This window comes from Rhinolophus hipposideros (assembly GCF_964194185.1).
Source record: "Rhinolophus hipposideros genome assembly, chromosome: 5".
Taxonomy (NCBI): domain Eukaryota; kingdom Metazoa; phylum Chordata; class Mammalia; order Chiroptera; family Rhinolophidae; genus Rhinolophus; species Rhinolophus hipposideros.
The window spans coordinates 43,703,981-43,719,887 of record NC_138051.1 but is presented as its reverse complement, the minus strand read 5'-3'; the positions used below and the strand labels follow the sequence as shown (position 1 = coordinate 43,719,887).

General features: G+C 40.3%; 1 protein-coding gene across 3 annotated transcripts; it reads right to left on the bottom strand.

Moving 5' to 3' along the window:
• Positions 1 to 503: 503 nt before the first annotated feature.
• DUT (deoxyuridine triphosphatase) lies at positions 504 to 14,852 on the bottom strand. 3 transcript variants are annotated; one of them, XM_081047984.1, is made up of 7 exons: positions 14,033 to 14,340; positions 13,352 to 13,490; positions 11,361 to 11,452; positions 9,278 to 9,322; positions 3,572 to 3,646; positions 3,344 to 3,414; positions 504 to 2,926 (listed from the first exon to the last, which is right to left on the bottom strand). In XM_081047984.1, the coding sequence occupies exons 1-7, from the start codon at positions 14,250 to 14,252 to the stop codon at positions 2,870 to 2,872; spliced, it is 699 nt and encodes a 232-aa protein (XP_080904110.1). In that variant the 5' UTR covers positions 14,253 to 14,340; the 3' UTR covers positions 504 to 2,869. The 3 variants fall into 3 exon arrangements, with proteins under 3 accessions (XP_080904110.1, XP_080904112.1, XP_080904111.1); XM_081047986.1 differs by lacking the exon at positions 14,033 to 14,340 and adding an exon at positions 14,576 to 14,852 and having other exon boundaries at positions 1,672 to 2,926; XM_081047985.1 differs by lacking the exon at positions 14,033 to 14,340 and adding an exon at positions 13,651 to 13,914 and having other exon boundaries at positions 1,672 to 2,926.
• Between the last annotated feature and the right edge of the window lie 1,055 nt (positions 14,853 to 15,907).

The following is a 15,907-nucleotide window of genomic DNA, read 5'->3' as shown; positions in this document are numbered from 1 at the left end:
AATGAGTGTCCAATAATCCCAACCCAAGTGACAATATCATACTCTCCCAGATGGCAGTTTGCTTTTATCATTAAATTTACTGTTTTAGGGAAGTTCCATGAGTCGGCTCTTATGTCACTGTAAAGGAAAAACTCAGCTTTTTTCCTCTAAAAAACCCAGTTATTCCCTACTGTCTTCCTTCCGAGTCTCAACTTTTCACATAAAACACTTCACTCTGGTCACCAGATGTATGAAGGCTTATGCCCACACCAAGTGATTCTCTGCAACATCAGCTGGGTGTCTTACAGTAACTCAATTCTGACACTATATACTTGAAGATAGTTTCAAAACCCACAAGGGCTCAGTCTCAAGACTGCTCCCCCCACCACACACACACACACATTTCACATGGCCAGGTTATGACCTGTGCTTCTGATCAACTATAGATTAGAGATTCCAAAGACCCCTTCCCTCAGATTCGATTAATTTGCTCGAGTGGCTCACAGAACTCAGACACTTAGTTTGCTAGTTTATTAAAGGATTCCGATGAACATCCAGATGGAAGAGATGTGTAGGGCAGGGTGTGTGTGAAGAGGAGCAGAGCTTCCGTGCCCTGTGGGAGTGCCTCGCCTAGCACCCCAACGTGTTCATGAACTCAGTTCTCCAAACCCCATACTTTTGGAATCTTATGAAGGCTTCGTCACGTAGTCAGGATCCATCATTAACGCCGTCCTCAGCCTTCTCCCTTCTCAAGAGATTTAGGTGCATGACCAAAAATTGTAAACTTCTAATCATGGTCTTTCTGGTGATCCAGGAGCCCACCTAGTCACCTCATTAGAACAAAAGACACTCTTCTCACCCAGAAAATTACAAGGATTTCAGGAGCTTTGTCAGGAACAGAGGTCAAAGAACAAGAGATGCTCCCAGTGTTCTTATCACTTAGGAAATGACAAGGGTTTTAGGAGTTCTATGCCAGGAACCAGAGGCAGAGACTAATATATACTATCTTCTATTATCTCACAGATAACATCTTCTACCGTTTAAACCTACTGACCCTAGTTCTAGTCACTCAGCTCACATGTAACAAGCCTAATTTCCCTTGAGTCTTTTAATATCTAAGAACTCGTCATATCCCAGAGACCTTCTGCTCCCCACTCCCCCTCCATTCCTCCCATTTGCAGCACAGTTCTCCAAACACACTTCTCCAAACAAAACGAAACTCAGGTCTAAAGTAACCTTGTGGTTACTTCAGAGTAGCTTCAGCTCTGAGCATCTTCCTTTAAGTATGTGCCCAGATGGAAATATATACCAGGTATGAACTAGAGGACTTTCATGAACCATATTTCTATTTTCTTTCCCACTTGAAAGACTGAACATACAGCAAAGAACATGGATTGTGAAGCCATAGGACCCAAATTTTAAGTGGTCATATTAGCTAAAATGTTAAGCAAGTTACTAAACGTCTCTGAGACTATTTTTGTCAGCTATAAAAAGTGTTTTTATCTACTCTGACAGGTATGATGAGAAAGTTTGTAAATAAGTGCTTAATATAGTGGACTTTCAGCTAAATGGTAATTAACATTAACAGTGAAAGCTAAAACCACATCTCCTGGTGTCACATCATACTGTTTGTTCTTACTCAACTATTACGATGTATAGAAAGGGTTCAGAGAACAGAATCCACTCCGACTAGTTTAGCAGAAAAGGATTTATTTAAATTTTACTGAACTGCATGTAGTTTATACCATACCCTAGTACACAAATATACACATAAATATGCAATTCAAATAATCTTCACAATATTTACCTATCTAACATGTGCTGTCCTCCACTGTTTTCCTATTTAATTTTTTTAAATGCCAGTTATGAGCCACTGAGTTGATTTCATGTCTCGCTAATGAATTGTGACCCACAGATGGAAACTACTCTATTAAAGGGTATTAAATGGCCTAGAAAACACTGGAAGGAGAGAAGAAACAAACTCTATCCTGTGCTTCCAGGAACTGGACAGCCTAGAGAGCTGCCCACTCCAGAAGCACTCTGTAGGACCCACACTCAAAAAAGATGCCTCATCAGTCCCACACTGGTGCATCTGACAAAGCCTAAACGACACCCAAAGCCCTGGTGCAAAGGAGTCTGGGAAGTACAGTAAAGGAAAGCACACCTAGAAGGTTGCAATAGATGTTAATGAAACTAATCCACAGAGTCAGCCCCCCGCCAATGTTACATGGACAGTGAAATGCTGCTTAAATATATTTATTCAAAAGTACATGGGTTGGACAAACCCAGTGGCCTAAGCATACATCATTACATATATTTTATCCCGATTCAATTGCACATTTTCTTGGATATAGCCTATTATTACTACTTCAGCGAGGGGAACCTCACTTCAGTGAGGGAAACAACCCGTACAATTTACTCGATGGAATGAAATTCAGAGGAACAAACAACTGGAAATTCCCAAGTTATATTTCCTTTCACAAAATATACTCTGCCCAGTCAAGCTAGAGTCTACAAAAGAATGATTAAAAAACAAACAAACAAACAAACAAAACGTAAAAATAGATTCTCTTCTTCCTACCCTCAAAGAAATCTTCAGATAAAAAAAAAAAAATAGTTTGGGGTGTCTGTAATTGAAGTACATTTGATTTAAAAAATAAACTGTACTAGGTTACCATGCAGATTTATACAACAATTGAATGTAGAAAAACACCAGAAAGCAAAGCTCTATGTGATCCAAACAGAGCACCCTTTCTTTGAATATAACAGAACCACATATTTTTAAAAGCTGAAGATATTAAGTTTACAGAAGTGCAAAACAACACTAAACAAAAATTCTTTATTTTTAAGAAAAAGGCATGTTTTGTCATTTTCTTTTCTTGCATAAATTTTAATTCTTTCCAGTGGAACCAAAACCTCCTGAACCCCTTTTAGTGTCATCTAAAACCTGAAAAGACATAAATGTTGCAAGCCACATAGTTAATTTCAGATCCTCTTTCACTTCTCCCCAGTTCCTAATTAGTAAGACTTTTATTCTTGCTATATCTTTTTAAAAAGATTACAACAAAAAAATTATTTTTAAAAAGCCTCCATAAATTTAAATATTGGATAATTTTCTAAAAAGCTAAGGAAATAGAATTTCACAGTATATTTAAATGATTTGTCATTGAAAATAATGCTATGATAGCTATAAAAATCATTTCAAGAAATTCTAAAACTAAGATTTTAATTTTGCTTAAAATGGAATTAAGTCATATATGCTACTATTTAATTACAAATAGCATATTAAATCCTCAAAATTGTATTTTTCCTTCAATGAAGATGTTACATCATTCATTCCCTATTCAGTTTTTATGATACTTACTTGAACTTCCTCTATTTCAGGATAAAAAATCCGTTCACAAATGAGCTGTGCAATTCGGTCACCCTTTTTGACTTCAAAGGGAAAAAAAAACAGTTTATTACTGATATTTCATGAATGCATTCTCTATATCCTGATTTCTACAATGAGAATTACAAGAGTAACCATGTTTTAGATATATATGTAACTCAGAAAATTCACTGCATTTATGTGACTATATATTTAACATACCTTCAAACTTTTCTTTGCCAAAATTAAACAGTACAACACCAATATTTCCTCTGTAATCTTCATCTATGACACCAGCTGAAGAAAAGAAAAACAGTATTAGCTTGGTTATGCTACCAAAACACTAGGCGTGTATGATGACCTCAAAATCACTCTTCTGTAGCTCTGATATTTTTATCCCTATAGCTTGCAATAAGTGAATCTTGCTCTGGTACTACCTATGTAAAGCCTCAAAACTAAGAAACAATATTACTAAAATACTAATAAGAATTTAGAAAATAGTCCTAATTTTCCACCCCATCGTTCCTACAAATGGTGACCATTTCCTACTCTGAAGTAGGAGTAGGCACTTAGCATCTCAGACAGATTGTTCTGAATTGCTCTCTCCAAACCCACTGTCTATCTGTTGCACACCTGCCAAAAAGACAAGAAGAAAATTATGATTTGGGTTTTAAAGGCTTTTCCTAGTAGCAGCTTCCACTAATATCCAAGTTGAAATATGACTGAGTGATAAATAAAAATGTCAAACAGTCTGAAGATCTGCAGTGGAATAAGTTGAGGCTAACATTGTTAAGCAGCAATCTAACAAATATCAGGAGACTCCATTTTTATAACAGAAATGGAGCTGAAATTTTCAGTTCATTGTCTACCTCTCCTTTTATTTTGAGCTACCATCCTTTCTTAGAGCATGATCTCTCAGAAGACATTAGCACACAGGCTTAATGAGTACGCTTTTACAGAGAACCATGTATAATTAGTACCCGTTTGAGATTATAAACACAAGGGCAGCAAATCTTTATAAGAGACAAACTTTAGCCAGGGCCTAGTCATGGCCCAGAGAGGTGCAGTTGCCAGGCTTGTTAGCATTTATCTTTGGGCCAAGAATTTAAAATGTTTCCATAAATACAAGCACAGATAATACAAGTGCACCAGGCCTTCTCATTTCCTTTTTTTAATATTAGACAGAATTTACAATTTAATGGTTTTTAGTGTATTCAGAGTTCTACAACCATCACCTAACAATCAATTTTAGAACATTTTCATTACCACAAAAAGAAATCCCCTATCTACTAGCAGTCACTCCACAACCCCCCCACTGCCAATTTCGTTTTATACGTTAATTCTTTTCCTTCAGTTTGTAAAATGCTGGAGAATTCATGTGAACCTAATTCAGTGTAACATCTTATTAACACCTGCCTCCCAAAAAACAAAATAACTCATTAAAGGAAAAAAAAACAAAGGAAATAAAAGTAATCAGGAATTTAGCTCCACAGGTACTAATGCTGGTTGGTGAGACTCAATTATTTGAAGATCAACTGGAAAAAAAAAAATTTTTTTACATCAAGGATAAGCATTTCTTTTCAACTTTTGTCATATGGGGGGAAAAAAGCAAATTTTAAAAAAAGTTCCACCATAGGAAAAATACTCAAAAAAACCCCAACATTTTAGATTTTTCCAGTGGATTGTAATAGTTTAAATGAACCCCTGTGCTTTATGAATAAATTACTAGGATTAAGTGAAATTGAATTTAAGCACTTCTTAAAAGGTTCCTGAAACAAAACTTTTAAGAGTTTAAAGATAAATAACATTCTAACAGAGAGAAGCATGAGTATAAAAGTGGCTGAAAAGCAGCAGAGATGGTTCAAATCATGTCTAGCCTAAAGGAAACAGTATATTCCTTTCTAGCTATGGAGCAATGAAATTGACCAATTCAAAGAATACTGAAACCTGGTTTCTTTCCCCACTGCAGGTTAACTGTTAAATTAATGCTTAATATTTATTGAAAGAATTGATATGAAGATGGGATCATCTCTTTTCTATGTTATCTATATGCAGAAAGTTTTGGCTGCAGGAACAATGTGGATCAGATTTAATGAGGACACCACTCAGTACATGTTATTCCATGGCAGGACAGATGACCACAGTAGGAATCTCCAGGCTGCGAGGCTTGAAGTACAGGACAGAACTCATTTACCTAGAATGCTTTAGATAAAGACAACATGGACTGACTTCTGAACTCTTGTTTCTATTTTATTAAAACATTTTTAGATTACCCAAATAGTACAAATACGTACGAGTAGAAAGTAAAAGCTAATGACATTCCCCTACCCTTCCTCAGGTAGCCAATGTTACAGTAATATACCAAGGGTGCCAAAAAATGTACACTTTTTAAGAGATGTTATCTACTATGTTTCCCGGAATGTAAGACCTAGCCAGACCATAAGCTCTAATGCATCTTTTGGAGCAAAAATTAACATAAGACCTGGTCTTATTTTACTATAAGACTGTGTCTTATATAATGAGACTGGTGTTATATTAATGTTTGCTCCAAAAGACGCATTAGAGCTGATTGTCCGGCTAGATCTTATTTTCAGGGAGAAACAGTATGTATAGAGTGGTGCAAAAGTAATTGCAGTCTTTGCAATTATTTTTAACCTTTTAAACCGCAATTACTTTTGCACCAACCTAACATTACTTTTCAAAGTTGAATTGAATTATAGTATAGCAATGTGTAGTATGACATTCGCTCAAAAGATGGCATTAATCAACAAATGCTAGCGTCATTCATTGTATTACAATTTTTATAGTTTTTTCCTTTCTTAAAATGTGTAAACATTGTTTGGGCATCCTCTGTATTTCACATACCTACTTTCTTTTTTTCCACTTAAAATATCATAGGCATTCTTTGAGGTTATATATAAATTCTAGTCATTCTTTTTAGAGCAAAGATATGGAAATAAAGTACCTTATTTGTATGTAACTATCTCTTACATATTATCACACATTCAGGTTGCTTTCACATTATTGCTATGATAAACAAAGCAGCCCTTTACATATGTCCTAGTGTATTTAGCATTTGATCCTCATCAAAGTTTCCAAAAAGCACTTTTCTGGGGCAAAGGGTGTGTACACTTTAAATTTTAATGGATATTACTAGACCATTTGCAAAACAAGGTGTAGCAATTCAAACTTCTAAAAGCAATATTTAAGAATGCCTATTTCCAAAGTCCTTACAGTTCCAGATGGTAGCAATCTTTTTAATTCTGGCCAATTTGATGAGTAAAAAATGGTACCTCATGGAGGCGTGACTTTGAATTCCTTTGATGACTATAGTGAGGCCGGACTTCCTTCCTCTGTCCGTTTATTGCATAGTTGCATGTCCTCTTTTCTACTGCTTATAATTTTTTTTTTGTCCTCTTCTATATTGCTTATGATGAGGTATTTTTTCTTATCTGTTTGGGTATTTATCTTCTTCATATGACTTCCAAGTATTAATTTTTTAACTGTATTCTATCTTCTATCATAGAAAAACACTTCCTTTTTGTAAAGGCCTTTGCTATATATCTGTAAAGTTGTTCTATCAAATTCAAATGGTTGGGTGTCTTGAATTCTGCAATGCCATGTGATCTACCGAGATTTTATGCTTGGCACACAGACATGGGAAAAGCCTTCAACTAACTAAAGGACATGAAGTTGTGTGAAGTCAATTAAAACGTGTGGCAAGAAAAGACAGCCCTCAATTAAAACTTTATTTTGTTTTCCAGCATTTACTCGTATGTCAACAGCATAAAAAATCCAATAGTTCCAAGTTCATTTATTACTCAAAGGCGATTTGACCATTAAGACAAGCCCAAGGCTTATTCTTTTTCTACATAAGGGACATAAGCATCAGGGATATTTCTCTTCATCAGAAAGCAGAAAGTATTTTGAAGTTATCACTGGAAAAATCATGCATTGGAACTGGCAGTGATTAACTGACTTCAGGCAAAAGTTTTAGTGTGTCAAGACTTTGGCATGTCACTTGTTGGAAACCTTTAGTGAAAACTATCCACACCTACCAGATGTGAATTCTGAACAGAATCCTGCATACTCAACTTTTCCCTTTGACCCTTATTTACAGCCTGTGATTTCTAACAATATCTCTCTTCTGAAATAAAAACTGTGGCCAACTATGATAAACTTGTGCCTAAGAGACATTTTTAAGATACTCTGCATCCAAGAACACACCACAATGTGATTGTATAAATAATAGCACACCAACCACCAGGCAAACTAACTTTCCATTTCTTTTACATGACTTTTTTTCAGAGGGTTGTTTTAAACAGAGCCAAAATTAGTAACAAGGTTAGGAAAAACGTTTCCACGTGAAAAAAAAAATCTGTAAAGCCCTTAAGGGACAGGAAATATAATTTACAGGATCTAGTATGTGCCAAGCAGTGTTAAGTGCTTTACATACAATATCAGCTAATCTTCCCACACTTCATAGGCAGGTATACTAATTTTCAATTTACATATGTGGAAACTGAGGATCAGAAAAGTTAAGTAATAACTAACTAGTTAGTAACAAAGCTGGAACCCAAATCCAGTTGTTTCTCCAAAGCTCATGTTCCTTTCACGACCCTTTGAAATTTCTTTAAAATATACACAATCTCTTATATAAAAGATTACCATATATAAAAGATTAATTACCATACTTGACCTTCTGAAAGTATTTTTGACAATCAAGCATAACCGAGCCCAGGCAATCCTCAGCCCTACCTATCACTGTCCTGTAAACTCAGCTCCTCTCTTCAGTCCCTAAGACCTCCTGGGCTCCTGTCTTGCCCCACAGCACCACCTAGTGACACCAGGGGGAGACTAAGGGCAGGCTGTAGATAGCCCAGGGGCAAGCCTCATCTGGGCCTTGTGCCCCTGCCATGGAGGTAACACTGAGCTAATTCAGCAGTGCTTGGTTGGTGGAGGGATAGACGGGTGATCCATAGCAATTTAACTGCAGTGGCAAGAACATGGGATTGGAATCATATGCATGGAGATTCCAGTTTCTAACATGTCAACTTGGGCTCATCTCCAACCCAGTTTCCTCATCTGTTAAAAAGTAGCTTTGTAAATGGTGGGAGGCGGAGCATCTATCATTCGCACCTATCCGAGGGCCAAGATGTCTTGTTAGTGAAGCACCAGCTCACTATCAATGGAGATAAAGGGTCAGGATATGGGGAACCCTTGTCAGTGGAGTCTGGACCCCAATAATGAGGAGATCTGAAGCAAGGGAGCCATATTAGGAAAGAGAATTTCCTTACAGTAAAAGGCAGAGAACTTCCTTACAGTATGATCTTACAACAAAGGGGCTCCTACTTGAAAGGGGCCCTATGAGGAGGTTGTTGACTTCGGGGGACATGAGCAAGGCTTTGTTATAAGGGCAATAGGAGCCACTGAGGACTAGCTGGCCAAGAAATGGATGTAGAAAAGCAGTTTTCTCTCCTGACTTTAGGGAAAGATTCTTTCTGTATTTTGCCAAACATGGATGCCTCTCTTAGGTCAGTAAATTCTTATTATAAGACAAACCTGCATTTTCTGGAACCTATATATTAATAATTGCTCAAATAATGACAAAAGCTTTTATAATAACAACCTTTCTTCTAAGAATAGACTCATTTTTGGACTAAATACAGATTATCATTAAACCAAGGCAAAAATCCAATTTGTCAGATAGTGTCTAGTTAGCCTATTAGTAAAGTAACATTCATTTATTATAAAAATTAGACATGATCAAATAGCATTTGAAACTATTATAATTGTCTATTATTCACATAGAAATTTCTAAAAGGCAAGATACAACAAAAACCATTTCTGAAGATAAAAATAAAACTTGTCATTTGATTACTACCTCTTAAGCAAAATACTTAGAGAATAGAAAAGTAAACATATTACCTCCTACATCTATGAAGTGTTTTGCAGCCAATCCAGAACGTGGAGCTAAAATACAAAAAAGGAGAAATTGGCTATTTTACGGGCGAAGGGCAATATGGGACATAATTGACAAATTTAAACATGTTATTCTCATCTCTTTTACTATTGATATTCATCTTAGCTTTAATAGATGGTTCTTAATTCAAGAATATATGTATCATACTGTATTACCAAAATAGACAAGAATAGGTCAGAAAAATTTGATAAAGTTTAATTTGAAGCCAACTTAAGCCAGTCGCACACAACTTCAAAATGAGGATCTATGGTGGTATAGCTGTGAACTGTTGGAATGAAATGCTCCAGTGCGTACAACCGTAGACAGCTCTGTGAAGTCTAGCTACAATGGGAGGAGTGCAACTGGCAGGAACATGGAACTGAGGAAGGCCTTGTTTTAAGATGGGACTGCTGAGCATACTGCAATGTACATAGACAGGAAGAAGGCAGAGCGATAAAGAGAGGCATAAACCTAATCGAAGAGTAGCAGAACTTAGCCTAGAACTTGGAACTCCTACTCATGAGTCAGATGCCAAGACAGGTCTGTATGAAACGAATGAACCAGAGTAAGATAAAAGGCTTAATATCATCAAAACACCAAAAACTAAACTTAAAAACTCAAGTCCACTATGGTTTTCATTCTTACTGTGCTTTCTGTGCTTTTTATTTTTAAAATGAAAAAAATCAAAAGCTAAATTAATACCTTATATTTGCTGACTTGAACATCAGGCCTACCATTAACTATCCTAACTTCTAGTATTTTACTCCAGAATAACTTAAATCAGGAAACTTTGTCCTTAAATGCTGCCCTTTCCTGTCCTTTTATTTCACTCCATCTCCTGATATTTTTCGCCCCAAAATACACTAAAAATGCAGTCAATGCTGTCAAAAAGAGATAAAGAGAGAGCTCATCTCATTTTCCTTTTAATGCTGAAGTATCAGCAGTTCTCATACTCATGGCTAACAAGACAGTGGTAGTCTAGCTACTTCCCATTCCGGGGGTGGGGGTGTGGCACAGTTCCATTTGCTCCTTCATGTTTATTCAAGTTAGTTGGAAAGTAATTATGCTCTTGAAAAGTACTTTTAAGCTTTTTCCAATTGACAACTGACTCACTCCAGAAAAGTCAAACCTATTGACCTGCCCTCCATTTTGTCTAGCTCCTCCCACTGAGATGTTTCCCTCTAGCCCACTGAAGAGTCTAGTATTCCCTACCCTAACATACCTCATGGGGGAAAACCCCAAAGGGGAAAAGGCTAAGTGGGACCAACAGGGGTTAAAAGTTTTACATAACTTCTATCTCTTACATAACAAATACTAGCCATTCTCATCACCATCTTCGTAAAGAAATCTGACTTCATCTGCAATCTGGTCCTTGGAAGGGCAAGTTGGTGTTAACACTGGAAAAAGTGCCAGTTAAAAATCACCTATATTTTCAGTTTTTCTCACAGGGAGTGGTTGTGAGAACCACCTCTTGGGCCAATGTGAGCTTCCTAAGAGCTCAAATAAGGAATCAGAAAAACTGCAGAGATAGAGGCAAAGGCAGATATAGGCATACCTCATTTTATTGCACCTCGCTTTACTGTGCTTCAGATATTGTGCTTTTCACAAATTGAAGGTAAAACCCTCCACCAGCAAAAAGATTACAACTTGCTGAAGGCTCAGATGATGGTTAGCATTTTTAGCAATAAAGAATTTAATTAAGGTATGTACATTTTTTAAACATAAAGCTGTTGCACACTAAGTAGATTACAACATAGCGTAAACATAACTTTTATTATGCATTGGGAAACTAAAAAAATCCATGACTTGCTTGTGATATCTGCTTCACTGCTGTAGTTTGAAACCGAACCCACAATATCTCAGAGACATGCCTGTATGTAAATGAAAGTTTTCAAATGGCTCTATTTGCCATCACAGATGGCACTTAATTTTAGGACACAGGCTGAGCAATCTCTCTTCCCTCATTTATAACCCAAAGAAATTTAGATGAAGGAACACATCGCAAAGGAAAAGCATGACAAATACTTACCTATGTCTTAAACCACTTACCTACTCTTCCATAGCACCCAGAAGGAAGAGCTATTTGAATGTCGGTTTTCACAAGGATTTTCTCCATAGGTGGTACTGTGTAATCATAGGCACTAAGGAGAAAAGAACTGGTATTTAGATGTAGTCATTCGCTATGAAGTTTTCTCCTGAAAGAGGTGACGACATGTAAATGTATCCTCTCCTGAACAAAATTTGGTGGGGAAATTGAGGTACTTATTTAGCAGAAATGGACAGAAAAAGCAGACTGTCTGCTTCAGTAACGCAGTATGAAAAGAGGAAGCGAGAACAAAGAAAGTAAATAATAGCTGCATATAGCTAACATTTATTAAACCTTACCCTGCCTCAGGCACAGTTGTTGTTCTCACAACAATCCTCTAAGCAATTAGGGAAAACATTCAGAAGGAAAGGGGAAAATGGGTGGACAAAATAAGGGAGTAGAGCTGTGCTGCATCTTTCCTGCTGGTCTTGGTAGTTTACCAAGCGGTGCCCATGACCTTCACTGGCTGTAGTGGAGAGCTGACCGCTGTGAACAGCCCTGGAGACGGCACTGCTGAGGAACTGATTCTCTACGGGCCACCCAGCAAATGTTGGGTGCTATTACTATAGCCCCCTCATTGAGAGAAATTTAAGAGATTTTACAATCAGCAGAGCTGCAAGTTACTCTGAAAACCTTAATTAAGGCTGGTAAAAGCGATACTGTATTTTTGCTTCTTTCAATGAAATTTTCTCTTTAAATAGTTAACCCCTAATTTATTAGGGATCCGTTATTTCCATGTCCATTCAGTGTACAGAAAGTCACCTGTGTTTATGAGGATGCTTAACAGGTACCTTAAATCAAAGTCTCTCCTGACTCACAGCAGTTCCCAGACATGGTGGAGGCAAACTACATCCCTCTATTTTTATTCATAAAAATTAAGGGACTGAATTATATTCCTTTCAGCTACACCAGTCTATACTTCACTTTGCTTTTTCTTTCCCTCCTCCCTTACTATCATTACACACTCCTTCCTCCCCAACTCCTGTACTGATGACTTAGATCAGCAGTTCTCACATTAGCATTAAATGCTTTAAAATACATCCTAAGGCTCAGGAGTTAGTCATGTAATAAGTGTCCCCTACCTCCAATATCACTTTTCACCTACCGTAATGGTTCTAAGACTTGGACACAGTAATCCGGGGGGAAAGGCACTGAACTCAGGGTCAAAATTTCTATTACCTTGTAGCCTTTGGGTTATCAATTCAGCTCTCCACAAACTCCCTCATCTATACAAAGTAACACTCATCTACTTCAGGATTGTTGTGAGTTTTTAAAACAATAGCATATGGGAAAAGCTTTGAGTACAGGTGAAAAGTGTACAAACGAAAAGATGGTAGTATTACCAACATCCCTGCTGTTTACACTCGGGCCCTTTCTGAACCTTCCAGTCCTTGGGACTAACTTAAATACGGACGCGTGAAGAAATTTCATTAACCGTTTAAGGCAGAAGCAGCCTTCATTAACCCTTCTTAGGTACGTTCATACGCAGCATCTAGGCTCCCACCATGGCTTTTGTTCTTCTATTGGGCACAACATCACGCTCCGGCCTTGAAGGCCAACGTGGGCCTTACTCGTCTCTACCTTCCATTTGGAGAGGATCCTATAAATGTTGCAAAACAGTAACGCCTCACAGGGCATTTGCTGATTATTTATTTACCATTCTGCATTCTTTGCCCAAATCCCTACTGAATTGATGCTGAAGAGTCCAGCTAAAAGTCTCAACACAAAGGCGGAAACACGACATACGTGCAAAAAAATGTCTGTTTTTGTACTCTTGTAAGTGAATGTTCCAAGCTGTGGCAGACTCTAAGCTAACGTGACTGAGAGCTCTAAACTTCGGGAACGGGGCCTTCTGTGCGGGGCTGGGGATGGCGGGGACAGAAGGCGGCCCCTCAGCTTCCTCGCCTGGGCAGGCCGTTCCCGGGGGAGCGGGCGGCCGGCGGTCACCACTCACCTGTACAGGTCATAGCCTGCGGCGCGCGCAGACCCCTTGGTGGGGGCAGTGGCGTGCTCCGAGAGCCGGACGAAGCGGAGCCGCGTGCCGCCCTCCTCCGCAGGGCGTGGCCGCTTGCTGGGGGAGATGACGGGGCCCTCTTCAGAGCAAGGCATGGTAGAGCAGAGCACAGGCGAGGAAGGGCGCACAGGGAAGAAAAGGGCGCAAAATGAGCCCCCGCCGTGGAGCACAAACTACATAAATTCTAAATTTCCCGCCAGGCGCCCCCCGCCCCGCCCCCTCCTCCTGGACGAGCCCACCGTTTGGCTCAGAGGGAAGGCGGCATTCACATTTGGGGCTGGAAACCCTTCTCCGAAAGCAGATTTGGGATCGGAACCTATTGGGCATTTTTAGGCTTTCCAAACTCAGCGCACGGGTCCAAAGTAGGGGGGTAACACCTATGGTCTCCCCCGTACACAACAGAAAAACCACCCCGCATCCCCACGAGGGGGGGAACCCAAATGGACTCGCTCCTGCGGCGCGGGGGCCTGCGCGCCTCCTCCTTCCCTTGCCCGCCTAAGCCCGGTTGGCCAATCCGCGGGCCTCCTCCCCGGCCCCGAGGCGGGGGCGGGGCCGGGGGCGGGGACTGCCGGCCGCCTTCCCTCCTCCCCACGGTTTAGGAAATGTAGGCCCCGACATTACTGGCGCCCCGACATCCTCGGCTCAGGCTGCGAGCGCTGGCCAGCGGAGGGAGCGTCCCCAGCGGCGCTGCTCCCGGCGGGGTGGGGCCGAGGGGCGGGTCTGGCTGGAAGAGTCCCGCCATCTCCACGTTTGGCCTTGCGCTGCGCGCGTCTTTACACACCGCGCGGAGCAAAGACCGGAGGTTGTAGCAGATCGCAGGGCGAGGGCAGAGGGGAGTCATTTGCCCCGAGCTTTAGGCGCTTGTTGGTTATCCGCTCCTGCTGGCGCGCGCCTGGTCTGCGCCCTAGAGACGCGCGTCAAGTGACCTCGGAAGCAGTAATCGCCGCCTTCCGACGAGGGGCGCGGGGAGGCGGCGCGTGGGCCGCCCGCAGGCGGGCGCAGGCCCCGGGCCTCCAGGGACACCGCACGCCTTGTGTCCGGAATCTGGCCGCCACCTCGGCCCGCCTCTGCCTCCCTCCTTCTATTCTTTTTTTTTTTCTGGCCCCCTTTTCTGAGACTATGTGCGAGGCCCAGGGCCCGGGCGCTGCCCATCCGCTGACTTACCTGGGGCGGCGCCGCCCGTGGCCATGACTCCCCAGGTTCAAATTTCAGGAGGCCCGACGGCAGGGGAACCGCATCACAATGCCGGTCACAGTCACTGCGCTCATTGCTGCACCTTAGGCTGCAAGCAAGGCAGCGTATTCGATTTCGTTACGACACAGAGTGCAGGACGGAGTATAGTTACACTTAAAAGAGGGCGGGGGCGCAAGGTCTTAAGGATGGCAGCAAAGACAACTGGGAGGAAATCCTAGAACTGTTTTGGATGACGCCACCGCGGCACAGAGGGGGACCCCGGGGCTGTGGTTCAAAGATCCTGGGCCACGCTGGTGTCACTTAAAGTGAGGATGAGCAAATCACTTTCTATATAATTGTAAATTGATATTTCTAGGATATAAGTATATCCCGTTACCTCCGGAACTCACTCAAAAGTCTGAAAACCAAATTGTAATGCACTTTGTCAAAATAGATACAAGCTGTACTGGGGAAGTTTTAGAAAAATGACAAATAATGTGCCTTTCTTTACAGACCCTACCATTTCAATTTTCTTGACAAGCTCCTCTTATTCAATGTTGGAATTCCTCTGGATGATGTTATGGATTGTAGTCTTTACACTCTCTTCCCCGTGCCTTTAAATATTACCTGTACCCTGGGGACTCCCCAAATTTATACCTACAGCAACACGGTCTAGTCCCTTCTGCTTTTGTAATCTCATCTAGAGCCGTCATCCCTCTCTCATCTCTGGTGCTTCTGGCTACAGTGATTAAAAATTAAAGGAGCGAACAGAAAAGTCAAGACTTGGAGAAGTGATCACACACAGGGGCCCAATGGAATAGGCAATGAGCTCTCTGTCATGCATTCATATAAAAAAACATTTATCAGTTTCAAGACCCGCTAGACTTTCCTGCCTGGGAGTCAATACACATCCTTGATTTATGCTTCATGTTTCAAGTCTCAACTCATACCAGAAAGGCCTTCCCTCAAAAACTTAACTAACCCTGTCTTTCCCTCACCACCGTTTTCTATCACAGTAATTAGGGTCTTTTTTTCCCCCTGTTCATGCCACTTATTACTACAACCTGAACTTTTATGCATTTATTTTCTTGTTTATTATTTGCTCTAGTAGACATAAAAGCTCTAAGAGTGCTGGAACCATATGTCTTCATTCACCATTGTATTCTTGGGGCCTAGTTTAGTGCTTGGCTCAGAATGGTGCTTGATAAATGTTTTTTATATGAATGAATGATAGAGATCTCATTGCCTATTCCATTGGGCCCCTGTATATGATCACTTCTCAAAGTCATTTGATTTTTCTGTTCGCTTCTTTAATTTTTAATC